We start from the raw sequence: 27288 nt of genomic DNA, 5'->3' as shown, positions 1-27288 counted from the left end.
GCATTTTAAATGATTGACCAAAATATTGAATGTTAAAGTCAAGTTACAAGCGAGATACAGAGGTAAGAATTGGTTGTTATTTAAACAAAGCTCGAGTCTTATAGTTGTTTACAAAAATGTAATGTAGAGAATTACCATTTCGTAAACAAAATGACATGCAAAAAACAATTTAAACTAATTCAATATCTTCATAAATACTATTTTCAACAAAAAAAATATACATTTGATTGAAGCTTACACCAATACAACACATTTGTAAAAAATGACATTTTCGAGCTTTGTTTACAAAACAAAGAATTATAAACTCTGTATCTTGCTTATAACTTGATATTTGACTTTTAAATTTTGACATAGCATTGTAAACTTCAATATTTATCAGTATAAACATTGAAAATGGGAAAATAAAATTTGAAAATTTTAAGTCAAATCGTGTCCATGTCCCTTTAAATACAAAAAGTTTGAAGGATATATATATATCATATTATACTCATCACACAGAACTTCAGTGGCACTATGTTCTATATAGCTCATAAAATTAAAGAATGGCGCAAAAATTGCGAGGTCCCACCGAGATTTGAACTCGGATCGCTGGATTCAAAGTCCAGAGTGCTAACCATTACACCATGGGGCCTTGATGTTTATTTCGCAGCTTAATTTCTACATGCTTATTGTGTATTTCTATTATTCGGATAAAATTGAAATTATCCAACGTTTAGCAATTCGTATAAAAACCATGTCTACTTTGTACAAAATTGAACTTATTGTTAAATTTTTAATAATATTGTTATTAAGAGTTTAGATTTGTAACGGAATGTTATTTCCACTGACAATGTTAGCCAAATCCGAAATAGAAAGTTTATAGACCGGAAGTACGAATTTCAAGAAAGCAATGCAACATTGCAATATGGCGAGTAAGCGTGTAATGTGACATATCAATCTACCATAATGAATACCAATGTCCAGGTAGTTACATTTTTTGTTCATGACAAAATACTTTTTGAAGTGATAAAGTAAAGATTAGTTGTTTTACTGGTTTGTAGCAAAAAGTACTGCCATGGCATGCCCATGGAACACATCCTCGGATAGCCATTACCTTGTCAAACAAGGTACTGATTTATTCGCCAATGTATGGCATGATGGAAATGTAGTTTGTTTGAATGTAAAAGAACTTACTTCGAATTTTTCATTTGTGTACTGGTAGTTAATTTTGTTATGCCTTCGGTTACATGCAATATTGCTTGACTGTCAAACAGTCAACATTATCACAGGCCTCTGAATTTCTATCAATAAGCCGTTTAATGTTTGGGAAGAGAGAGATACCTTATCTATGTATAAATTCACCAGGTATGCAACAACGTTTTGACCCGATCGCTGATTCAGGGCTAGAAAGAATAATCTTACCATGACCAGGTTAGCACAGGTCACAGTAAGAATTCGTCCCATGTACTTGCAATGTTGCAGCCGTGAAGCAGATCAGCTTCCATTAATTTTAAGTCTGTTAAAAATAATCTGCAGAGGAAAAACACATTTTTATTCATTAAAAACCTTTTTGAACAAGCATATGTAGTTTAGTCCACAAAATATCCATTTAATGAGTCGTACCAAGTCATTTTGTTAAAATACGCGTTTGAAATTGCCTGCCATTTTGTAGGAAATTGCACTCTGGAGTACTGGAGCGGATCAGAAATCCTTGACTTGAGAAGATGCTTATATACATGTTATCCATGAGAAAAGCTTTGCAGATTAATATTCTGTTGTTAAAATGATATTGTTCCTCAGATCTGGTTTTGTGCTAGAATCTGTTTCAAGGGTTGTCAATATAGCAAAAAAAGTTGCAGATAATTTTTGATACATATTTAACAGGAATAATTCAGAGAGTAGAGTTTAAAATGTCAACAAGATGTCATAAGTTAATACAAATTGAGGGGAACAAATGTCACCTTTATACATTGTATTTTATATGACTTATAAAGGTAGTGAAGTCTTGTCTATGGAGTTTCAGAATTAATTGTTTTCTTCTTTTAAACTCTAACAGATATGGATTTATCATGTGTATTTGATAGTGATACGTAATGCAGTACCTTCAAGGATGAATTTTTATGTTTAGTGATTTTTCATGTATGTTTTGTTTTTATTTGTAGGAATTGAATTTCCTGGATGTGACAAGCTTGGGACCAGAGGAACAGCAACGGGTCAATGATATACTATTTGGGCAACGATGCCAAATTATTGGAAAAGTTGAGGTTGGTACATCTCTACAAAAAGAAATAAATTACACTAAACAAACTAACAGATTAATTGATAATAGCTGGTAGAAGGTTTCTGGATACTGATTTTCTTAGTTGGCTTAGATTTTAAAATCCCTCTGTATTATTCATATCAGGTGGTCAATGTCTCAATATTGTGTCAATATTTTAATTTCTACACTAACATGGTCGCAGGTCCCCAATTCTTCAGAAAATAAAAGTTTGTAAAAAAAAATTAGTTAAATTACCCAAGGTGAAACAATACAGAAGGATAGTGCAGCAATAAATACAACTTGAATCATTTTTTTTAAGTGAGGGACAGACTTTTTGATTACTTAATGAACTATGAATGTGATATATTTTTTTTAATATTTGGGAAAGTCCAAAATCTAATGAAGAAAATTCAGCATGAAAACTGTCTCTCTTTGTATTTTTGAAGTGCCTACGACAATGATTTCTTTTTCAAGAAAATTACAATTTTTATTACAATGATTCTCATTCTGTGTCATATATTTATGTGGGTTTTTTTTTTAAAAGGAAGCAGTGTTGCATTAAAGAATGACCAAATAACCAAACATTTTTTTTTACAGTTTCCATGGGGAAATACAGATCCAAATAGATATGGTATGTTTGCCTCAAATTGATTTATAGATATTCTAGCCTCATTGTAAATATATTATTCTTTTATTAAGTCACGTACAATACCCAAGTAAATATCTGATAATCAAGGGCAGTGTGGTATTGTAACTATTGCCATACACTAGACTGACTAGAGAGTTGCACATCATTGATTTCATTTGATTCCCGAAGTATTTCATTCAGTTTTCTACTAAAACCAAATAAATTACAATTCATACATGCAGCATTATTTTAAGCCTTTAATTACAATGAAAAATGATACTAGATCTAATTATAATGTTATAATAACTGAAGTACTGACAGGAGTTGTCATTTATTCAAAATCAACAATATGTGATTTTGCATGGGAAGTAGTATCAGTAATCAAAATATATCTGAGAAATTGTATGGATCCAAGCAAGATTGAACTCTTGTCTTGTTCATTCAAACGCTCGGCTGTCTCCGTTTATTTGTCGGATATTAACTGAGACAGATAAGCGTCTGGTTGAACGAGACTACATTGTACATTGAACTCTAGCGTAGGAATACATACAACTTTAAAAAATATCTAAACTGTTCGTACAATTTAAAATCTTATTATTTTCATGGTATTAATAAATAAGTTTTCTTGAAAAACAATGCTTCAGAATACATAGCATCGAATTTATCGATTATTTTCAAGAACTAAGTGTTGTCAGGTGTATTGATTTGTGCTTAGGTCCAAACACTGTTTCACTTTCGCTTTGCCCGAGTAAGTGCATAGGAGAGTTGATTAAAATCAACTCCCAAAAATTAGATAAGATACTTCTCAGTTTTAAACTTTGATATATTTTCATTAATTGAATTGTTACAGAGAGAGGTGATGAGGGAGTACAGAGCTCGCCCAGTGACTCTGCTCAGTCTGTCCCCTCCCTACCCCCAGCAGACAGACAGACAGAGCAAACAATGAGCAGCATCATGTTCAGCTACGGTAAAAAGTCAGAGGTAGAAAACTTGTACACCAGCAATTCAAAAGCAAAAGAACAGAGTGCTGACAGATACGCAGGTAAACCATATGAAAGAAGAAATAAAAAGCGAAGACCCCCGGATTACTATCAGAAATACGATGAAGCAGCTCAAACGAAAACTTCTTTAGTTACTGATCAACCCGAGGAGAATCGTCCGCTAATGTGGCATGAGGAGGTGGAACAGTCCCTCCCATTACCAGACACTCTCGTGGACAGTGCACCCTCTGTTGGAGGTAAAACTCCACACATTCAAATAAACCAGACAGAGGCTGGGTCTCAGGGCCACCGTAATTATAGTGCTCACACAGACAGGTATCCACAGCATCAGAACTTCAGTGCTAACTTCCATGGGAATGTTTCTGTTGACCAGTTGATTTCAAAACAGCCAGAATTCATTCCATCTGCCAGGACTTCGGAGAAGACACATAATAATCCAAGCAATATCCCTCATTGGCAGCAACCTACACAAAAGCCAGGAAATGTGTATGACTCTTCTATGAAACAATGTTCACAGTTCAATGTACCTGTGTCGAATCATAACACAGTTTCTTTTCAGAACATGCCCTCTTCTATGCATTATAGTGGTACTTGTGAAGACAGTGCTATCCTTGCGCAGTCAGCTTCCATGAAACCACAGGAAAGCAGAGACACCTCTGACAACGTCCATTCTGTAACTGAATCACAAAACTTTAACAAATTGCCTGATCACTTTTCTGTGATGTCCTTACAGAAGCCATTGAAAAATGTGACTGAAGTGGTTTCTGATAACAGTAGCTCATCTCATCCAGGATCTAAGGAAAGTTTGTCTGTGAATCCAGAATCTATCAGTGATTCCTTATCATTTGTCCCTACAGTTTCTAGTCAGAAATTAAGTGACCCTGTGTTAAATGAAGATATTGAATTTATGGGTCCATCTCTTGCTATGGATAATGATTCTCAACGCTCAGACCTGGACCCAGATCAGTACCCAGTTCTGAGCAAGATGAGTGGAGCCTCTTCAGAAGAGACACCCAAAGACTCTTCCCAGGGTCCCACTTTGCCCAGTACCTCACCACAAAGTGTTCCTGAAGAAGCTGCCAAACCAAAGTCAGCATCCTGGGCAGGCCTATTTAGTAACATTGATCCTGCAAAGCAGGGATACGTAGTGACAACATGGGCCCCCACCCCCTCCAACCACACCTCAAAACCACAGGAGTCATCCCAGACAGAACCAAGGGTGCTGTCTGCACCTGTCGATGTATCTGAAGATCCACTGGCAAAATCATTTGGAGGTAGTAGTTAGTTTATGTATTTTATACCTTCATTACTTTTTCTATTCAAACTATTCATTACTCACTTAATGCCGTATATTGGGTCCTTTTTCGATTACAATTGTTACATTTATTCCTAGCTCAATTTTACTCCAAATCATTTGTTAGATTGTTTAGTCAAATTCCAATTAGAAATTTATTGTCTTAAAGGTTTTAGACTGCAGTGCAATGAAATAATTCTTTGTTTTCTTACTTTTTTACTGCTCTGTAAATATCTTGAATTTAGACTTGTCTGCCTTTGATTGAAGAAATTTCTGTCACTTATGTATGTACTAGTATTCTTTTACTTTAAAATATGTATGTGTCTGTACTTCAGACTCACTGTCTCGAATGAAGATCAGTCATGTTCCAATAGGACTGCAACCCAGAGGTTTGATGAATCGTGGCAACTGGTGCTATATTAATGCTGTATCCTTTCTAATATTAAACATATCATAGCAGTCATGTACATTATACCTTCTAATTTTAGAAGAAAATGTGTATAGGTACTATTTAGATTAGTGATTTGCAGTGGAAAGAACTTTTCTTGACTAGTTTTGTAGACATTACAAGCTCTGGTTTCATGTCCACCATTTTACAATATGATGAAAAAATTCCCCGTCAATGCCCCAGCAAGGAAGGGGAAAAGCAGCACACCCATAATGGACAGTCTGTAAGTCAGCAAGGACAAAACTTAAGAGTTTTCTGATATAACATCTTCTTATTCACATGTTTTTTGATTGTTTTTCTCAATTCAAAATTTATCAAATCCTATGATTTACTCATTAGATGGGGTTTTTTTTTAAACACATTGGGTTAAACAGCATATTTTAAAAAAAGTGTTTATTTTATATTTGAAAAATGATGTTATGCTACAATACCTGTCATGTTTTTACCAAATTATGATTTGTTGTATTTCCTATCCAGAGTGCAGTTTGTTCATGAATTCCATCCTTGTGCCCGCCCAACAGAAAGAGGTATACAATAAAAGGTTGCTTCCCTTAGACTTGTATTCGGATACATAAGAGTGTAAATTACTTCAGTGAGAGTAAATTCTGTAATGATCGAAAATCAGAGTTTAAAGCAACACCATATTTTCCAGGAATTATCAGTAATGTTCTAGATTTTTATGTAGTATTTTAATTTTCCCACCATTCTGTGAAATATGAGTGTTTCCTTATTATTACACTTTGTGTATGATTTATGTTTACTTCATTATATGTAATGACTTAAATGTCTGTACCCTTCCATCTAATTTTGCACTATGAAGCTTTTGATTTATATATACATGTATGCAAAAAAAACTTTTGTAGGTAGAAAGACATTAACAGAGTTGGTGCCTGGAGCTGCCTTTGAACCTGTCAATGTGTATAACATGCTACAGGTCATAGAGGAGAACAAGTCTTTTAAGGTCTGTCCAACACTCAGTTATCCTACTCAGTTATTGTACTCAAAATTATCTCCAAATGAATGAAATGAATATTATCTTTTCTTTATTTCTCGTGTTGGTAATAATATTGAATTGTCAAACCCGAATATGCCAACTAGCAAAAAAAGTTTAATACATGTAATAAAATTTTTAAGATATATATTTGACAACCAAATCAGCCAGTGCATTTCCATATTTATTGAATATTAATCAATAAATCATTTGTTGGAAGGGATTTCTACATGTATTTTGGATATGTTTCAGCTTGGAAAACAGGAAGATGCAGAAGAATTCTTGAGTTATATATTAGATGGACTACATGAAGAAATGACAACACTCATCAAGTTTGCTAATGGTACACCCACAGGTATACAAATATCTATTAAAAATTATAATAAAAACATCAGTCAAATTTCCATATTTCCAGATTAAATGACATGGCCTTTTCAAAGTGTTCTCAATCTCCTTGCTCCAGTATTAACATTGATGCAGTGTGTTCTATTACTGCCCTATGCTTTGTCTCTGGCTGAGTGTATACAGGTCTGATATGCTTTACAAGATCCTGATTAGTTTTACAAGGCCTAATTAAACTTACAAGGCCCTGACATGTTTTATAAGGTCCTAATAAGTTTTACAAGGTCCTAATTAGATTTATAAGGTCCTGATTAGTTTTACAAGGTCCTAATTTAATTAACAAGGTCCTGATATGTTTTACAAGGTACTGATATTTTTTACAAGGTCCCGATGCAGTCAATGGCCTGACAACTGATGATGTGTCATTGGATGAGAGCTCGGAGGATGTGGACCCCGACTCGTGGGAACAAGTTGGACCTAAAAAGAAGAGTGTTCTTACTCGACGTGTATGTACCTCTATAAATAACATGACTTACACAACTTATTCGTTTTATTGTGAAATCTTTACTTCTATAAATAGCATGGCTTACACAACTCATTTGTTATACTGTGAAATCTTTACTTCTATAAATAATTTTATTTTAAACATATTTTATTGAGTAGTCAAATGGATTAGGCAACAGGCAAAGCCTATATAAACCCTCTCCAAAAACTTCTATAAATAGCATGGCTTACACAACTCATTTGATCTTTCCTTTCTAATATAAGTATTATTTATAATAGTGCTGTACATATTTATACTGTAGCGTTGGTTTGTTTTCTTTTAAGGCAAATTTTGAGAAGACGCCGCTAGCTGAGATTTTTGTGGGGTACACCAGGTCTGCTTTGTACAAAGCCAACTCTAAAGATTCAGCCACTCTTCAGCCATTCTTTACTCTACAGTTAGATATTCAGGTGACAAGATTCCGTCTGATTTTGTTATTTAATGTCTCCTTTTATGAAAATAGTTTATTTTTCTTTGAAAGCCACCCAATGAGGAGGAAAATTGGTTGAATTTTATCAACGGAATGTGGTATATAGGGACAGAGGTCTAATGCAATGCCAAACTAAGATATTTAGAGCCCTTAGCTTGAACTACATACACTGTTAGTCATTACTTTAAGTGATTTCCCGATGAAAAGGCCACAGTTTATTGTTATGGTCAATCAATGTTTTGATATTACATCATTTATGATTAAGTCTACATTCAATCCAGCGATTTTTATACACATCAGACTTTTCTTTTTTTTCTCTGATTACACATATATTGTTTATCTACCTTTAGTTAATCTTATTTTTGAAAATTCTGATGTGTAAAGAAACTCGGCTTTAATTAAGTGAAATGTTTCTATTTATAGTCTGATAAAGTTCACTCTGTGAAGGAGGCGATGGATGGACTGGTCTCAAGAGAGTCTGTGTCTGGATTCACCTGCTCCAAAACCAAAGCAGAGGTGGGTGTAACACAAAAAGGAGAGCCAGGCTATGTAGTTATATGGAATAATTGGAAAGGATTTTATCTGTTTTACAGTTGAACACTCCTAATTGTTAGTAGATAATATAGTGGAAATCTTTGTTGTACAATGTACTAGTATGTTTGAGTGTGTATCATTAATTATTTACCTGGATTATATGTTTTGTCTGTAGGTGGATGTCGTCCGACATTTGACCTTGGAAGAGTTACCTCCTGTCCTTATCCTTCACCTTAAATTCTTTGTCTATGATAAAGATGGGGGAAGTCAGAAGCTGCTCAAAAACTTTGAATATGGCATTGACCTTGAAATCACCAAAGGTAAGGAAAAAAGAATTAAGCAGGATAAGTAGTTAATGCACAGTGTGGTGTGTTAACAGACTCATTTTATTTCCTAATAATAGAGGTTTTATTTGATGACTTGTAGATCTGTTGTCCCCTAATGTCCGAAGCAAGTATCAACTACATCAAAGGTCCTACAAGCTTTTTGCAGGTAACGCATCCAAATTGACAATCAAAATCTGACACTGTAGTGTAGTAAATTACGTGCCTAAAGCTGACATGAATTCATAAATTTGCATTATTTTCCTTTTATCCTCCTACAATCTGCATATTAGTTTTCTATTTCTATTGCTACACTTATCGCTACACACCCGTTATATAAGGCCAAGAGCACTATTCATGCTTCACCGCATTAATATATTACATTCATCCGAAAATGTTACTTTGGAAGAAAAGATTTTAGATATGCATTTTGGACTAATGTGACCAATACTGCACTAAGGGATATCCAATGAATGACAAAACAGAACAGACTTCGATTTTCCTTTGTCGTAGTGTTGTAAAAACATCACACATGTGCAAACCACACACTGCAGCAGATCATGCAGTGATAGCATGGACTTTAGAAAATTGACTGTTTTTGTAGAATCTGATAAAAACAAATTACACAGTTACTTCCTTGGATTTAATATCACTGATATAGTGCGGCATGGGTTTACCATAAGAGGTAGACGATGTTTACTTTGTATGTATGACGTCGTTCAATGTGTACATGAAGTAAGGCAGCAAAACATGTATCTGTACAAGATACTGTAAACCAACTTTTATTCGTGTGTGAGAAATTCTCGCGAGGTTAGTGAGAGCCTTGTCGTTGCGAATATTTCTCGCAGCGAACCAATCCTTTGTCTAATGTTTTTATAACAATACAGGTCTGGATAAGGCTTGGTCGCGAACATTAGCCGTCGTGAACCAGTTTTTTGGCAGTTCATTGCGAAATAAAGTCGCAGGGAATAGAAATTGGTTTACAGTAATATGGGTACTTTGAAAATTCTTTCATCTCTTTTATGTTTTATTGATAGTAGTTTCGATTATTCTTTTTATTATTTTGAACATAATTATTACTGCAATGTGTAGTTCATGTAATAGAAGTCTGAGCAACCTGAAGCCTTAATCAGAAAGCAATTAATAGTAATTTTCGAGGAGCAGTCAAAACTAATATGGCATCACGATGTTTTAATGAGTTAATGTCAGCTTTATTAATACCAGCTCTAGTTGATGACATACAGTATTTAATGTACAGTTATGTATTTATATACCTGCAAGATCAAAGACAATCACATATCAAATTTGATCCAGTGCATATCTTTGTCTGTGTTTTACTATCTTGATGATTTATAGAATCAATTATCAGACAGAATTGCGAGATATAATGCGTTTGCTGTTTTCTGTAGTGGTATACCACCATGGGAAGAAGGCAACCGGGGGCCACTATACAACCGCTGTTTTTCACCCTGCCATCAACAACTGGATCATTATTGACGACAGCCTGGTCAAGCATGTGTCAGTTGGCACTGTGCTGAAGAACATCCCAGGGCGTGTGCCATATCTACTGTACTACCGCCGCATCGACATGCACTAAGTGAAGGCACTTGGTCTGCTATTGTCACTTGACCGTGTACGATACATCATTATCATGCTATTATAAAACAGAATGGAAGATGTTCATTATTGAATTGTAGAATTAAAACATATTGTTGTATCACAGATTCTTTTTTATGAATCCCAGGAAGTATTGTTAAAGGCTTCCAATTATTTTTGTTATTTTATATGCCGGTATAATATACAATTTGCTCTCTTGAAATTTATTTCGCTTGATGAGTCAATCAATATGGAAATTTCTCAAAAGATGTTGAAAACACTTCAAGGGTTATGAGCAAATGCATAAACAGCATTATACAGCACTGAAATTGGAAGATGAATTTTGTATTCAACAAAAAGAATGAAATGTAAATAGTTCTGCTATTTTTTGGTTTTGTGCATTCTTTATATTTATTACTATTTTAATTTTGAATAACAGACCGATTGCTGTTTTTGAATGAGAACAGTGGATTTCCTTCACATTCCTATTATATAATGGGAAATACCTTGTGATTATGGCAATGCATTAATCACACTGTTTATTTGTTTTTCTGAAGTCTTGATCAAGAACTCAGGTTTCAGAATTTTGACGAAATTAAATTTTCTGAAATAAAAATAGCTGGGGTTTTTTTTGCTATCTTAGAGAAATATGAAAATAATTAAAAATATTTGTTGGCAATGCTCATTGTTTGGTGCATTATTACATGTACTATGATTTGACTTGGGTCAAGATATATAGACAGTAAGTCATGAAATACATTATGCACTGTGTCTTTATTTCTGATAAAATAATGTTGGACATTTTGAATGAAAAATGTTATTTATGAAGGCTTATGAAATTAAAATGTATAATTATTAATAAGTGTTTATGGGTATTTTACTCCATTTTTGAAGGCATAAGGATCCAAATATCAGAAAAGAAATATATTCAATTCAATTCAATGGATTACTGTTTGCATACAGTCAAAATGAAATCAAGTGTCAGACAAAAGATTATAGCATAACTGCTATAGCATGCAAGACAATTTTATACAGTTCTTCATCGTCCCTGGAACTGTTTTCTCTGCATAAAGCATTTATACAAGTAGACACATAGATATTTTGTATTATCATAATCACATGGATTAACAATTTCTTTAATGGTATCAATACAACAGTATAATTTATCATATATTGAAGTCTAAGATGGTGAAGATTGTCTGTACGGGAAAGAATTATAATAGTAGCTATCTGTGCCAAAGCTGTCGAGACAAACACACAAGGCATCATAAATCTCTCTGCCCACTGCACACTAGTATGCCAATAAATAGTGTAATAACGGGGGTGGGCAAGAATCGCCCGGCTGTCTGGAGGTGCACGTGCTAGGTGTGGAACTGTATCTCTTCAGAAAAATTCAGGTTTACAGTCCGTAGACTCATCGAGAGCGCTGGGTACAGTAAATAAAGGGGTGCCTATCACTCACGGAAATACTATTTTCCCAGTGGTCGTACACTTATGAAATAAATTAAAAGGAGAAACATTATTCATCGTGTCAAATTTGTAAATTCCATGGAAACTTATTTTTACCTGAGCACGAAGATTGTAAAAAAAAACAACCCGAAATTCCTGCCGTAATTGCATGCATTCAACAAACGGGACCTAAAACAAATATCTTTAAGATTAAGATTTTGTCATTTTAAAGTTGACTGTACTTAATTAAGTCAACTTAATCATGAAATGCATTAAATATGCTAAAATTCTGTCTCAAATCTTTAATTTAAGAAAAAAAATATTTTTTTAAACATTCGAAGAACATGGTGTTTAATTATTGTATTTCAATTTCGCAAATATTACCTAATATATGCCGTAATATATATGTCCTAAGCCACGTTTATTTGCTTTTTTACAGGTTCATTTGGAATTTTCTATTCCATCCATTCGGATATACTTAACTACAGAAAAAATAAATTGACATGAAACAGTGGCATCGGAAGCAAATTGAAAATATTGGGGGGCGGGGGGGGGGGGGGGTGGGGACTCATCAGAAATCTTGACAACGTCAAGCGAAAAAAAGGATTATGGTTATATCTAACGTTTCAAAAAAGTGGGGGAGGGCTTAACTGTACAAACTGGTTTGCGGCAAGAAGTATACCGGTACTTACCTTTACAAGTTTCTCGCAAACCTTGCGATTTTTTGTCACGTCCAAATGAAAGTTGCTGGTTTATAAAATTCTCAATACACAACTAACAGTGTATGACAGTGTGTGGAATGGTAACTTTTATGGTACACTGACAGCATGTAATATGGTTACAGTGTATGCAGCTTGAAGGAAATTACAAAGTTACCGAATAGATTCAAAGCCCTGTGTCTTAGTATTGTACATGTAGTTTTTAACAACACATATTTCCATCGGGTACTTACAACTGGAAACTGTTTTATATTCGGTTAAAGCAAAACCGGCTTATTGATACGTGAGCACTGACTGTACAGCGAGTGGATAGAACACATGCTCTCTTTACATTATAATTTAAATTGCGATCGACAATCCCTATAAAATTGTTAAAAATTTCAAAATAAAATACTCGATTCATTTCAAATTCAAATGACATTGAACCCTCAAATGTTTTACGTCTGTTATTCGTAAACAATGTGAACGATTTGCACGAGAACCAAAATACTAATTTTACCTGGAGACCGGAGTCCAATCGTAACTACTAGTACTCGGCTATTTCCGTCACCGCAAATAAAAAAAGTAAGGGGGAGTTGATGTGAATGGAAAGGCGATGACGTATACCTACATGTATATAAAACGGCATGTTAAGAACCGGTCCCCGGTACATGCGGTATTGCAGAGAGCGAAGCAATTGGACAGAACCACCATTGCAGCTACTGACAAGGTAGGGACGCGCTTGACATTGTTTTGTTGTTTTAAGATTATGTACACAATAGGAATACCTCTGTGTGTGATTCAGTGTGTTCCGTTCAGATAGGATATTTTTTAGACTGTATAATAAATACTAATACTATTACTATATAATACACATAGTCCGACTCTTCTTCGTTTTTGTATACTTGTAATTGAATTAAAAATTACATAAAAATGATACTTACATCAGGGTCCAGATAAATCATCGACAATATATAATGCATGTATATCACCAGACATGGTACAGTTTATGTTCAAATTATACAAGATCTAAGACAGAGTAAAAGACATCCATGATTTTCGGCTGTTTGCATTCATAATCATGATAATCACAATGAAACAAAACTTTATAACATATACATAATAATATAGAATAGAGAAGGTTTCAAAGCGTGCATCGATTACAACTTGTTATGAATATCGGTTTAATTACAGGGTTTTTTTTAACTGCAGATACTTTTTTCCCATGAAAGGCATTTCGGCTATAATTTTTCTATTGACAACCAAAGTCAAGAGATGGAATTTGTACTTTGTATTCGTTTGTTAACAAATGGTAAAGAAGGTGTCAACAGTTCCTATGCTAATTTTCCCTAAAGGAGTTGCAGATAAAATTTAAAAAAATCAAACTTACAGAATTCGATGTAAATCTTTTTTTCATGCAATGTTGTACATAGAGCAGTGTAGAATTTTATTTGGAAAGTTTGTACTAACTTGTTTAAGACCGTGGAATAAATTTAAAAATGGTTACACAGACAAATGTGGCAGAATTCACGCTATATAAATGGGGAATCCTCATCATTGTGAAAAAATGCCTACTTGAAACAAAATTAATTTAATCTTAACGTTTAGAGTAAAACAAATTTTTGAAAACTACGCTTTGCGCTTTTTGTTTCAAAGAGGCATATTTTTAATAAATCTGACTTTTTGAAAAAATCAGTAATACCTTTGAAATCTAAAAACGACGAATTAAATTTTCCATTTTGTATTCATGTCTAGATTATAGTCGAGTGGTAACGCAGTTAGAACAGACTTACACCGTGCCTTATATTTTTGACTGGGCTCGAATCCCGAAAAAGATGGATTTTTTTTTTTAAAATTTGATTTCTTTTAATCACATGGAAAGGTAATGTATAGAGATAATTTAAGAATGTCAGAATAAAGTTATTTAAACTCTTGTTAATGTAATATTTTGCATGCCTGTTTATTTTTTTCAACATAACTGTGTGAAGCCCCCGTTATAAACTTGAAAAACATTTTCATCTGAACAAGAGATTTTAAAACAATGTACTTAGTATGCATCAATGTAGAAAGTTGATTTTTTCACCCTTTTTATACAATAAACGGGTATGCTGATTCAAAGATGCATGTACAGGTTGTTAAAAGCAAACAAAATCATTTTAGAAAGTTTGAAGCAATAGGTTACTGAAAATATGTACGGAAAAATTTGTACTTTTTTTACTAGACTTAGCGTTTATCAAGATACTATAGAAACATAGGATGATTATAATTACAACTCTGACGGTTTTAAAGCCAGAATAAGATTTATTCATGTATCTCAAAAATTATATTTTAAACACGCTGGACAGTAGATATCAAATTGAGATATGTTAACATTCGAATACAGAAAACATGTATATGGTTACACATGTATCTTTCTAAATGTATTTGGTGGCTGCCGTGTTCGATAGAAATGCGCGTAAAATGTTTATTTTGCCTCCGTACGGAACATGCCTGGTATGTACTTATAGTCGTCTATGTGATGTGTCTATATTGAGATGTGGCTCTCAAGCGATACGGGTATTTAAAGGCCCTTTCCACGTTAGGGAATAGTCCCACTGTTTTGCAACACCTTCTACATTCATGTATGGTTTGAGGAAGATTATAATACAAGTTGAAGTTTTTGTGATCATTTCCAATTAGTACAGACATTTTATTCAAGGTAACAACAAAGCGTATCAATTCCTAGCTCCAAAATCAATTAAACTTCATTTACATAAGATGCTCGATTGTTTCTGTAATTTACATAAAAAGTGGTTAACTCAGAATACTAGTATTCAACGTGACAATTTTCAATCTGCATTTGTTGCAGCATCTTGGAGCCACTGGGATTATATGTTACTTGATAAGGAAGTTCAAATCAATATTTGAATTTTATTTTTAATTACATAACGTATGAGCCACACCAAACTGTAAAGTAAAAGGAAAACGCCAATGAAATGCAATATAAATTTAAAGGACCATGTTTAAAAAATGAATTTAATTTATCAACAACAACAAACACATAAGTATTTAATAGGATCGTATCTATACACGTATTTAAAGTCAAGAACTAGATAGATTAAAAGAATGGGAGAGGATTCGCACTATAATGCTTTAATAATAATCATCATTATCACCATCAGTGCTGATTTCTTGTTCACGACATTGTCAACTGTATTTATAGAATTATTGTATTTTCATTTGAAAAACAATTTATTAAGCACTCAGATAAGTTAAAAGGTATAGAACATGTATACATAAGAGCTACATTGTTACTTAATTGTATTGAATTATCATTTCAATATATTCTTTTAAAAAGTAGACATTTCCTATAATTTCGTATATTACGCGTTTGGCGTATGATGACATATTGTTCGAAATTCTTTATTGCTTGTAAATACATATCAAATTTCAAAGCGTTTCTTGGGGTGTTATCTACGCATTTAAGATTTTACGCACCTATAAGATATCAATCAAACAACTGTAACAGTGAAAAGGAAATCAAAATGATTTAACCTGCTGTAAATTTGATGAAAATATTTAAGAGCAATTAAATGATATTTATTTGTTTTTCATTTATATCAAACAGCAGTTTCTCTCTTTTAATTGGACGTTGTCACCATTTGGAAATAGCGAATCAGAATTTCTGCTGAGCAAACTAATGAAACCTTGTCCCTTTAATTATAAATAAAAATCAAAACCGGTTTTAATAGGGTTCATAAAGAGTACACGACAAAACAACGTACATGTACATCTGTACACTGGACTGTTTACTCTCGCACCATTAATATTTTTTAAAGCCTTCTCTAAATGGTATATTTGATGTTTATATAGATTATCAAAGTATAATTGATAATTAAAGTGCTTTCAGTGATATTTTAAAACAATACTGATTATCAAATTGGTTGATTACTGTTCCACAGACATTGCGTTAAGAAATCCCCTCGTCTGACGTAGGACGATCGACTTGGAATGGTCTCAGTCACAAAATGTGATTAATTGTAGTAACTCTGGAAATAATGTCGATAAATGGATGAACAAATATTGACGAAGAGCTCGTGTGAATGGGACGGATAAAAATCATTAAAAAAAAAAGATTACAGCCCGCATATGCAACAATTTTAAATATTATCTCGTCGCATCGGTATCGATTTTAAGCGTTGTAATAAATGAAGTGTACTTATTCCAAGTCCTTAACTGATATACGAGGCGACAGGTTAACTCTCACAGATTGGCTACATTATTTATTTGTGGGTAAGACAAGTTTCAATCTGTGGTTTTAAGATGGAAGCTGAATTAATCATTCATGAGTCTACAATAAGACATCTAAATTTTGCATTAACTCTCAAACAGTAGATGTTCACGCCATTACACTTCTGCTGTCTCTGCAAGCTAATCAAGGACACCCTCGTGTCATGAATTGGAATCACCCCCACTCCACCCCAAACCCATTAAAAAACTACAAAAATATGCTTTACACTTTATACACGGTGTCAATGAGTAAAGAACAAGATTTCTTTAAGGTACCTTGCGATTTTACAAATTTACCCAATGTAGGGCATCGGAATCATTTTGGAATATGTTTCCTGCACACGTAGGAAATACGATCAAATTACTCAGTCAAGACTTACTAAAAGTAAAATCGACTAAAGAGTAAAAAACATGTGTTCAAATGCTAACAGACGACGACTGACAAAAACTGACCATAGCATTTTTAAATATTGTTTAGTTAATTTCATATCAAAAACATGTCTTTTTATGTAAAATTAATTTCATATTCTTTTAGCGTGTCAAGTTGCGCCACTAATAGAGTGTTTATGATTTCGTTTCAGAATGGAAACGTTGATCCGCCTCGTTCTCCTTGGATCCTTGACAATGTCGGCGACATTTGTGTCGTCCTGTCCCGTGGAGAAATGTCGGTGTATCCCCGGCAAACAAATCATCGATTGCCAGTACAAAGGGCTGACAGCGATCCCCAAAATCACGCCAAGTGACGAGGTATTCCAAGAAATCACCTTTGAAAACAGCGCCGATTCTTCGGACGAGAGTTACAGTGATCTGACAAACCTAAATCGAATTTCAAACATCCCCGCCGACGCCTTTCGAGGGCTTAAGGTGAAGAAAATAAATCTAGGCAATGCTGGGGTTCGTGAACTGGATCAGCAAGCATTTTCCGGACTTGAAACCGTACTGGAACATTTAGTAATCGGCGGGGATCGCGTTCTTTCGCCACCGTTTGACTCATTGCAGACTTTGAAGAATCTTACAAAACTAGAGCTACAGAATTTTTTATACCCGGTATTGGAAGAAAGCTTTGCAATTAGTAGTTTGTTGCGACTTCAATCACTAAAACTCATAAATATGCAAATGTTCCATATATCGGAAAACGCACTCCAAGAATTCAAAGCTTTACGTCATCTTGAAATTAGCGGTAATAGACAAATCCGATTTTACCCTGCCACGGCTATTTGGAAAGTACCAACCCTGGAAGAACTTGTTTTTAAGGATAATGGTTTAGTAAAAGTGGCCGGATACGCCTTCTATGAACTGAAGAATTTGAAATATTTAGATTTATCGCGAAACGAGATAGACACATTAAGTCCAAATACCTTTCAAGGCGTGTCCAACAATCTACAGAGCATCGACTTAACAGGAAATGCTCTAACAACAAATTCCTTGTCAATATTCTCAGCGTATGATTGGAAAAGCATGAACAACTTGAGAATCCTGTTAAATAAAATAACGCGTATTCCGAAAAGTATGTTTTCAAAAATGAAGAATTTGGCATCCCTAGAATTACAACTGAATTCAATCAGCGAAATTCTTGCTGACGACTTTCGACCTTTGGCGAATCTGGAAAACCTTGATTTGTCTAACAATTTAATAACGAACATTCAGGCCAATGCGTTCGATCTGCCATCCATAAAAACTCTTCGATTATCAAATCTAAATAAAAACGAAGTCAAAACATTGATTGGTATAAAGAATGCTTTCAATGGGACAAAGAATTCCTTAGTTTTGGTTGACTTAAAGGAAAACAGGTTTAATACAAATGAATTGTGGGCTGAAATCGGCGGTTTGACGGAGGTACGGGAGCTTGACCTTTCAGACACCGGACTAATCGAACTGCCCAAATCAGCATTCGCCAAGAATACGCTTATACGGAAACTAGACCTCAACAACAACAACATTGGGCCGTCTCTCTCGGCTAGTTCCTTGGATGGACTGCAAAAAACCCTCCAACAACTACAACTAGTCAACAACGGTATACAAACCATGGACAGTTGTATCTTTGAGGATTTTCAACAGTTAAAGTTGTTGACATTGTATGGAAATCCTCTACAGTGTGACTGCGGACTAAAAGGCCTTCAGACTTGGATCAAGTCTCTTGGGATGCTGTATTCTTTTATCGTGCAAGCTCGGTGTTCTTCTCCTGGACCCATTGCAGGGATGATGCTGATGTCAGTTCCACTTAAAGACAGTAATGGCATGCTTTGTAAATCTGACTCTGCGGCATGTGAAAACAACACATAATTACTAGTACCTTATTGATTAGTATATACTCTTTTTCTTAACACCCCTCGTTGCATTGTTCTGGGGTTTTTTGCTAGACTTCAATTTATTGAATATAAAAAAGCTTATTGTTTGTAATTTCTGATCAAAAGCCATTTGAATTATGCCAAGCGCTACCTTTTTTAAATTTTATTTTCTATCTTTGTATCATCTTTGTGTTCTTAATCGGTGAAGGGTTCAGGTTTTTTTCACATTCCAAGTAAAGCAAATGTGGATAACGTAATATACTTAATATTTTGCGTGCTTCAAAAATTCTTTTTAAAGTTACATTTCAATATTGTAAACAACACTTATGTAACTTAAATTCTGGTTAGTTTAATGCCAATATGGATGAAGGGGCCAAGTTCTCATCAAAGATGTTTCTTTGTACTTCAAGGATCCATACAAACACAAAATGCAAAGACATGTACTACTGTGGTTTCATCAATATTCGTTGAATACCAATTTTCGTGGATTTCGTTGTTAAGTTGATCCCCGAAATTAAATGTTCATTGAAGTGCAATATCTATTAAGATTTTGTATTGGTAGGGTCATTGGCCTCGAATTTACGTATCCTTGAAACTGTGATTTTCACTTTATCCACGAAAATTGATACCCCTGAATATTAATGAAACGAGAGTAGTATATTTATTGACTTGTTGCTTGTCAGTGTAGGAAGAATCCTCGTGCTTGCATAAAGTTTAAATGCATCAAACATATTTTTATCTTATGGTTGTTAACGTTCAAAGGTTGTCTGAAGCTTAAAGTGTTCAAGTTGTTACATATTGTCTATTTGCTGAAGGTAACACACGGGTCTCTGTTTTTTTTATTTATTTCTAAATATTAAACTGTTTTTAAAAAACTTTCCAATCTCATGGTTCTTGCATCAAAACATATCAAAGTACAACACACAGAGGCAGTGAGTACTATGTGTTTACATTTTGTCCGATGATGGAAGCCATGATTTGTAACGATGGAGTTGCTACAAGCTGCCATTGATATTGTGAACATTGGCTGTGTTGAATGTTCGACGTAATCATACCTCATAGTATATCAGCTACTCTATGTGGGATGGAAGCTGATGGTTACTAGAAGAAAGCATAGCATGCACGTATCTTGATGTACAATGCCAAATTGAACAGAAATTTATATGTACATAGTACATGTAGATAGTACATGTAGATCTATACTAGTAGTTAATCTACAATGTCCCCTTTCCGTATTTTAATTGTATGAATGGTGAGTGAAAATTTTTCTCGCAGCAAGCCTTTTTGTCTTTTATAAAACATTAAAACAGAAGTTAAAGGTACTACTACCCTACCCCCCCCCCCCTTTGGATTTTGAACATATGCGGATAAGGAATTTTTTTGTTTGACTATAGATTTCGGATCGGATAAGCACACCCCCTTTCAAAAACGATGCTAGGTGCTTATTATGCATACTAAACCCATAGATTATAGCGACCATCTTTTTAGAACTGATCTGCCAAATACTAATTATGTTATAGCATGAGTCTATAAACGCTACATATTACGGTCATTGTTGAATTCAGTTTGATCGTACGCGTCTTTTTTGATACACAACGCTATAAATATATTCATTATTGTAACGTACACAATATCCTTACTTTTCATGAAAATGATGTTATAGAGGTTCGTCAGTTCAATTCTCCTTTTGGAATATCATCAAAAATAGACAGAGGATTAGGATATGATAGGCAATATTAAAGGGGTGATGAAATCAGATCAATAAAAGAGCTTGAAAGCATTACAGAAAAATTACAACATAACTAACTATACTACTTTATGAATATTAACGATCAACGGAGACGTAAGACAGATGTTCTGAAAACTAAAAAAATTTAAATTATCTTAAACAAGAAGGACAAAAAAAGTCCAGATGAAAAAATCCAGATGTTAGCATCAGTTAAATTTTATATTTGGCGTTTCTTCCCGCGATTTTCCTTTAAAATTTTATTTTATATATATATATATATATATATATATATATATATATATATATATATATATATATATATATATATATATATATATGTACTCGTGTAAATATGCTGTAATAAATACAACAGGGATGTGTATATATCGGTGTCCGTACTCCGCGAAAAGTGTAATTTCGATATCATATAACATACACAAAAATACAGCGCCTTATAAAGCTACATATTTAATAATAACAAGACAATACCAGTCTGATACTTTAGAATGCTATTATGTCGTTTCTCCGTAGTATATCGGTCTGTGTCTCGTGATGGAGAGGAGTTTGTGCATATTATGATATAGGTAATAACCAATTGAAATATTAAGCAAAAAGTTAAATCAAAGTACTGAAAGTACTGATAGACGGAGGAGGAAATTAAACTAATGAAAATTAATATGATTTTTTTTATTTAAGGAAAAACAGCGCGCTTACCGCTTATTATGTTAGAATATTCGCGAAGCGGTTTAGTATTATGGCAATCTAAGGTGGAATAACACACCTGGAAAAAATCACTCAAATTAACAGTAAATTATTTAATTATGAAAGATATGATAATAAACAAACTGTACAAATGTCAAATAAGCGAAAAATTTGCAGTTTTGGGATAAAAAATTTATATCTAAAAAATTCAATACATTAAGTAATAGCAAAAGCACCTGCCGGATTCGAACTCGGTATGTACGGATCACAACCCCGACACGTTATCCACTTGACTATGTAGTAATTTACATGTTGCTTTCGATAAAATCCTTTTTTATAAAATGAAATGTCGTTTCGATGAGAGGTCATCCATTTTGTGACGATGTGTTATTCCACCTTTAGGTCGCAAGGATATTTTTCAGGTTGACATCAGAGTTAGGTAGATAATATTGAAATAATTAGTGTTGTTCTCTTATTTTAACTTTATAAGCTTGTTAAATTATATTACTACTAAAATGTGTTTATTCTTTACAAAAAAGGAAGGAGGAAATTATTTTGCACCACAAAATAACATGAGAAACTCTACATGTTATTAAATGCACACAACTCGAACTCGAAAAATACAATGCAAACTATTTATGTACACATTTCTTTTCTTGTGTATATTAAGTTTAAGTCGATATTATTTCCTGTGTATAGTGATTTGCAAACCCAAGGTAGAAAACGGCATATCCTAGAGGTTTCCACACCTATTCAAGACAAAAGATAACCTCTAAATTGCAAACTACTTTGTCTAACTGTACGACACCCCCACCCCCCCCTTTTCTATCTTGCAGAAGGGGTTTCTTGATTAATGAGTGTCGTCGATCCAGATATTCTCTTATTATGATCGTTATGAGAGAGAGAGAGAGAGAGAGAGAGAGAGAGAGAGAGAGAGCGCGCGTTTTAGGCGTAATTTTACGTACATTCATTTGAAATATAATAATATTATATATTCATAAAATTAGTATCCACAAAACAATATAGTACATTGTGATTGAATCCAGCATGATGCACCACGTGTTCTTTCCAAGATAAGGGAAAAAAGTTCGTTTTAATAGATTTCATTTCAAGTAAGGAGAACAGAAGTATGCCTAACAATTAAGTATTCTACACTGTTTGTGATGTTGATTTCAAGTAAAGAGAAAGGAAGCATGCCTATCAATGAAGTATTCTACACTGTTTGTGATGTCTTGATTTCTAGCAAAGAGAAACAAAGTATGTCTAACAATGAAGTACATGTCTTCTGCACTGTTTGTGATGTCTGATTTCAAGTAAAGAGAAAGGAAGCATACTTAACAATGAGGTATTATACACTATACTGCTGTAAAGGGAAATTAATTGATAATATGCAAACGATATACGACAAAGACAAAGAAGCACACCATGTTTATTCATTTAATCGCATTATCATTCATCATTTTGTCCAACCGCTAGATGGTGCGTAAGGAATCCTCATTATTTGACGTCACGGGCAAGACAATCACAATATACGGAGGCTGTTAAACAGCCTCCGTTTAAAAAGCATAGTTAGGACAGGTGGTGCGCATGCGTCAATTATTAACAACTCTCTTCACAGCTACGGGGATTTTATTCAAAATCTCGTCTCTTCAGGAAAATTCCTGCTGTCTGTTTAGATCTAATGGTTTGTAAGGTGTTCTAGATCACTGTCAGACCGTCTGTTTTCATCGATCCATAAACTATTGTGTATAATTGTCTATAGTTCTTTGCATTGCCTTCGTGATAAACTACTTTCACTTTCCCAATATGGCGGCAAATACAAAATCTGTGTTTTAAGATATTGCAGTTTATAACAATAATGGTCTCTTTTGCATTCATCATTTGGCTTTCAGCCTGTTTCATAAGCAAATATACTCATGATCAGCACTATCTTAGAGAATTTCAAGGTCCAAATCGTCTTGACATATTCCAACCCAGTCTACATTCAAGAAATTTTCTGAATATTTCCATTCCTAAAGCTTTAACAAACCGGACAGGGAGTGCCAATCAGTGTCTTACTAGGGCCAACAGAGCTAAGTGTATTACAACATGTAATTACTTGAGTCTTTTACTCATTGCTTTAGCATGTGATGTTGAACTGAACCCTGGTCCAGAATATCCATGTGGTATGTGTAACCAAGAGGTATCTTGGAGCCACCAAGGGGTCTGTTGTGATTCTTGTGATGCATGGTTTCATGCCTCCTGTCAGAATATAAACTCAACGGTTTATGAAGCCCTTAACAACACAAATTGTTCATGAATATGCTTTCAGTGTGGAATGCCTAACATCAGCAGTGGCATTTTCTCTTCTAATTACCTAGAAACAGAAAATACCTATGCCCCCTTTAACCAAGAAGACTCTTAATCAAGTATGGACCTACCATCCGGTCCACAACAAATCACATCAACACCCCAAAAGGGCAATCAAAAACAAGGTACCAGTAATAAGGATAATGTCAATAGAGGGTTAAAGACCTTGAACATCAATTGTAGGTCTATCTGTAATAAAAAAGTGAATTCAAAACTCTCATAGATACTGTCTCCCCTGATATCGTAGTAGGCACTGAATCAAGGCCGACACCTGATATAGCTGACAGTGAGGTATTTCCAGCAGACATGGGTTATACTGTGTTTCGTAGGGACAGAGTTACAACCAGAGGTTGAGGTGTATTTATACTAGTCCGTAAACAGTTTACAGCCTCCAGAGCCCCCGAGCTCGAAACTGACTGTGAGTTGTTGTGGGTCAGAGTTGTATTGCATGGTTGCAAAGCATTATATGTAGGTGCCTATTACAAACCAGAGGAAGCCGACGAACAGAGCTTAGTTGAGCTGAATATCTCCGACAAACAGAGCTTAGTTGAGCTAAATATCTCGCTATCCAAATTTTGCGCATAAAGGTGGAACTATCTGGCTTATAGACGACTTTAATATGCCAAAATATGATTGGGTTAGAAATACTAGTAGTATTGACGCTATTTGTAGAAACACAAGCCTATATGAATAATTCATAAAGCTCATACAAGACAATAATCTACAACAAATGGTAGACTTTCCTACTAGAGGTGAAAATACTCTTGATTTGTACTTAACAAATCGCCCAACCCTGGTAAGTAAGGTAGCCCCCTTCCCTCTCCCAACTATGTGACATGAAAGTGAGTGACCATAACAGTACCCCTCCCCCAGCTAAGTATGCAAGTATCTCCATTACTGATGAATCCTCTCCATCAAGAATCCTGATGCCTGACATACAGGTGTGTACAAAGGGTATTGAGAAATTGTTTTAAAAAATCTGAAAACAGACAAAGCAGCTGGCCCTGACCAAATCTTTCCCATCTTACTGAAGGAACTGCACAATGAGGTAAGCCCAATAATTTAAATCCTCTTTCAGCTCTCATATGACACAGGTATACTACCCAGAGAGTGGTGTACAGCAAAATGTAAGTCCTTTATTTAAGAAGGGGGACAGATCAAAACAACTGCAGACCAATATCCCTTACCTGTATACTGTGCAAAACTATGGAGCATATCATCGCATCCAACTTAGTAAGGCACTTTACACGGAACAACATCTTGTATGATCTCCAACATGGTTTTAGGGAGCGACGCAGTTGTGAAACCCAGCTGGTGATGCTGATAGATGAACTTGCTCGAAACATCCAAAATGGTAAACAAACCGACCTGATCCTGCTGAACTTCAGCAAAGCTTTTGATAAGGTCTCACACAATAAATTACTTTTTAAACAACATCAGTTTGGTGTTCGAGGCCGAAACCTAGCATGGATCAAGGGGTTCCTCAGTAATCGTTCCCAGCGGGTAGCAGTAGACGGCGAGTTCTCTACATCCATCCCTGTTACATCTGGGGTCCCACAAGGTTCAGTCCTTGGTCCCATTATTTTCCTTGCATATATAAACGACTTACCAGAGCAAGTGAAATCACAAGTCAGATTCTTCGCCGATGACACTGTCTTCTATATTACTTTAGATGGCAAGGGACGTCAGTCAATGATCCAAGAGGACCTAAGGAAACTTGAGCACTGGGAGACCCTGTGGGTTATGGAAAGCAAACCCAAGTAAGTGCCAGGTTATCCATGTAACAACATCCAGAAACCCCATCCGTTCCAAATATATACTACATAGACAGGTGTTAAAAAATACCTCACCAGCTCGGTATCTGGGTGTTTATATATCGGATGACCTAAATTGGAGTATGCACACCAGCCGGGTTACAAATAAAGCCAACAGCACCCTTGGCTTTCTACGTAGAAATATTCCAACCAAGAACCAGCAGCTTCGGTCAGCAGCATACAAAGCTGTGGTACGCCCACAGCTTGAGTATGCTGTCAGCGTTTAGGACCCTCACTTGGCTACACATACGAATCAAATTGAGGCAGTACAGCGCATAGCAGCTAGGTAGGTGATGTCTGACTATAGCAGGACATCCAGTGTAACAAGTATGCCACATACCCTAGGTTGGAGAAGCCTACAGCTAAGGAGGGCTGATGCCAGACTTGTACTTATGTACAAGATCATTCATGGCTTTGTATAGCCATTCCCTCGGTTCAACTCGTCCCCCTGGTAGAATTACTCGCTCAACTCACTCCTTTACTTTTCGGCAGATTCAAACCACAAAAAATGTTTACAAATATTCTTTCTTCCCTCTTACCATAGTCCAGGGGAACAGACTGCCGGACAGTGTTGTGTCACTTCCAGATGTTGATCATTTCAAACTGGAAGTGGGCAAATTGAACCACCTCAGGCCTTAATTTTGCAAAAGTGCTTTTATGTCTTTTAATTGTAGATACTATTTATCTTATCTTTTATTTTCACTAAAACGTAATAATATTACTATCCCCTTTTCACTCTGTTGAAATCTTACTTTACTCACTTCTCTTTATCTTTTAATTAACAAGCAGCGCACCCTACTCAGAATTGAGGGCGAGTAGTATCGGGAGATAGATAGGATAGACTATACTAATCGAGTTACTAACTTCACAGTTGGGTCAAAGTTGGCTTTATTTTAAGTTAATTCGTACGCGTAACGTTATACAGTCATATCAAACATTTGCAGACGAGCTATATGGTGCTAAGGCCTCTGTCACGTTTCAATACATCCATCGTGACTATGCTGATAACGTTGATGAGTTATAAGCATACTATTTATAAAAGAATAGTGAATTGACCCTTTTAAGGAGGCCTACTTTAGTTTCATTGTGCAATTGTTTGCGCATTGTGGCAACGCACTTTGAAAAAAATTACGCACCAAAAAAAAATTTCAAAGTGCTTTGAATTTGAGACCAAATATAAAATCGACGCACTTTGAAAATATTTTAAAATTTGGACCAAGTTAACCTGCGCAATTTGAACAAATTTTTCAAAGTGCGTTAAGAAGGCACATTACCATTTTTTAGCATCGAGACTCTTAACACACTTCGAAAAAATATGTATAAATCAAATTTGAAAAATTCCAATTGGTGCTTACCCCTTTCCTAATACTACCAGAGTATCGACGACGACAAACTTAGGATAGCCTCCAAGAGGGCATGCAGCCTCTATAATAACCGACTAGTGGTCGGCCTCCAAACAGGACTGGTCCTATGATTATCGATGTAGTAAGCCTCTCTCTCTCAAGGCAACCCACCTACCAAAATCGTACCTTAAATAAATAGTCTCGCAATTTCTCTGTCTCTTGAAATACTGCTAGGAAAAGAACGCTGCGACTGCGACGCGCTCTGTGGGTCAAGTGA

General features: G+C 34.9%; 2 protein-coding genes and 1 non-coding gene across 5 annotated transcripts; 2 read left to right on the top strand and 1 right to left on the bottom strand.

The window, feature by feature from the left end:
* Positions 1-559: 559 nt before the first annotated feature.
* On the bottom strand, positions 560-631 carry Trnaq-uug (transfer RNA glutamine (anticodon UUG)). The gene has a single exon. It is a non-coding gene; the product is annotated as a tRNA-Gln (tRNA).
* Positions 632-872: 241 nt separating this feature from the next.
* On the top strand, positions 873-11242 carry LOC128189224 (ubiquitin carboxyl-terminal hydrolase 10-like). Of its 2 annotated transcripts, none has more exons than XM_052860751.1 (15): positions 873-963; positions 2142-2243; positions 2837-2870; positions 3718-5142; positions 5498-5589; positions 5724-5833; positions 6088-6137; positions 6474-6571; positions 6854-6956; positions 7328-7449; positions 7772-7897; positions 8341-8433; positions 8627-8771; positions 8878-8943; positions 10184-11242. In XM_052860751.1, exons 1-15 carry the CDS (start codon positions 946-948, stop codon positions 10369-10371), a joined length of 2772 nt encoding a protein of 923 aa, XP_052716711.1. In that variant the 5' UTR covers positions 873-945; the 3' UTR covers positions 10372-11242. The 2 variants fall into 2 exon arrangements, with proteins under 2 accessions (XP_052716711.1, XP_052716712.1); XM_052860752.1 differs by lacking the exon at positions 873-963 and adding an exon at positions 992-1106.
* Positions 11243-13083: 1841 nt separating this feature from the next.
* On the top strand, positions 13084-19952 carry LOC128190803 (leucine-rich repeat-containing protein let-4-like). Of its 2 annotated transcripts, XM_052863004.1 has the most exons (3): positions 13177-13247; positions 14273-14399; positions 17368-19952. In XM_052863004.1, the coding sequence occupies exons 2-3, from the start codon at positions 14392-14394 to the stop codon at positions 19067-19069; spliced, it is 1710 nt and encodes a 569-aa protein (XP_052718964.1). In that variant the 5' UTR covers positions 13177-13247; positions 14273-14391; the 3' UTR covers positions 19070-19952. The 2 variants fall into 2 exon arrangements, with proteins under 2 accessions (XP_052718963.1, XP_052718964.1); XM_052863003.1 differs by lacking the exon at positions 14273-14399 and having other exon boundaries at positions 13084-13247.
* Positions 19953-27288: the final 7336 nt, after the last annotated feature.

This window comes from Crassostrea angulata, chromosome 6 (genome assembly GCF_025612915.1).
Source record: "Crassostrea angulata isolate pt1a10 chromosome 6, ASM2561291v2, whole genome shotgun sequence".
Classification (NCBI taxonomy): Eukaryota; Metazoa; Mollusca; class Bivalvia; order Ostreida; family Ostreidae; genus Magallana; species Magallana angulata.
Note: the sequence above shows the minus strand (reverse complement) of the source record. Positions and strands in the feature narration are given on the sequence as shown.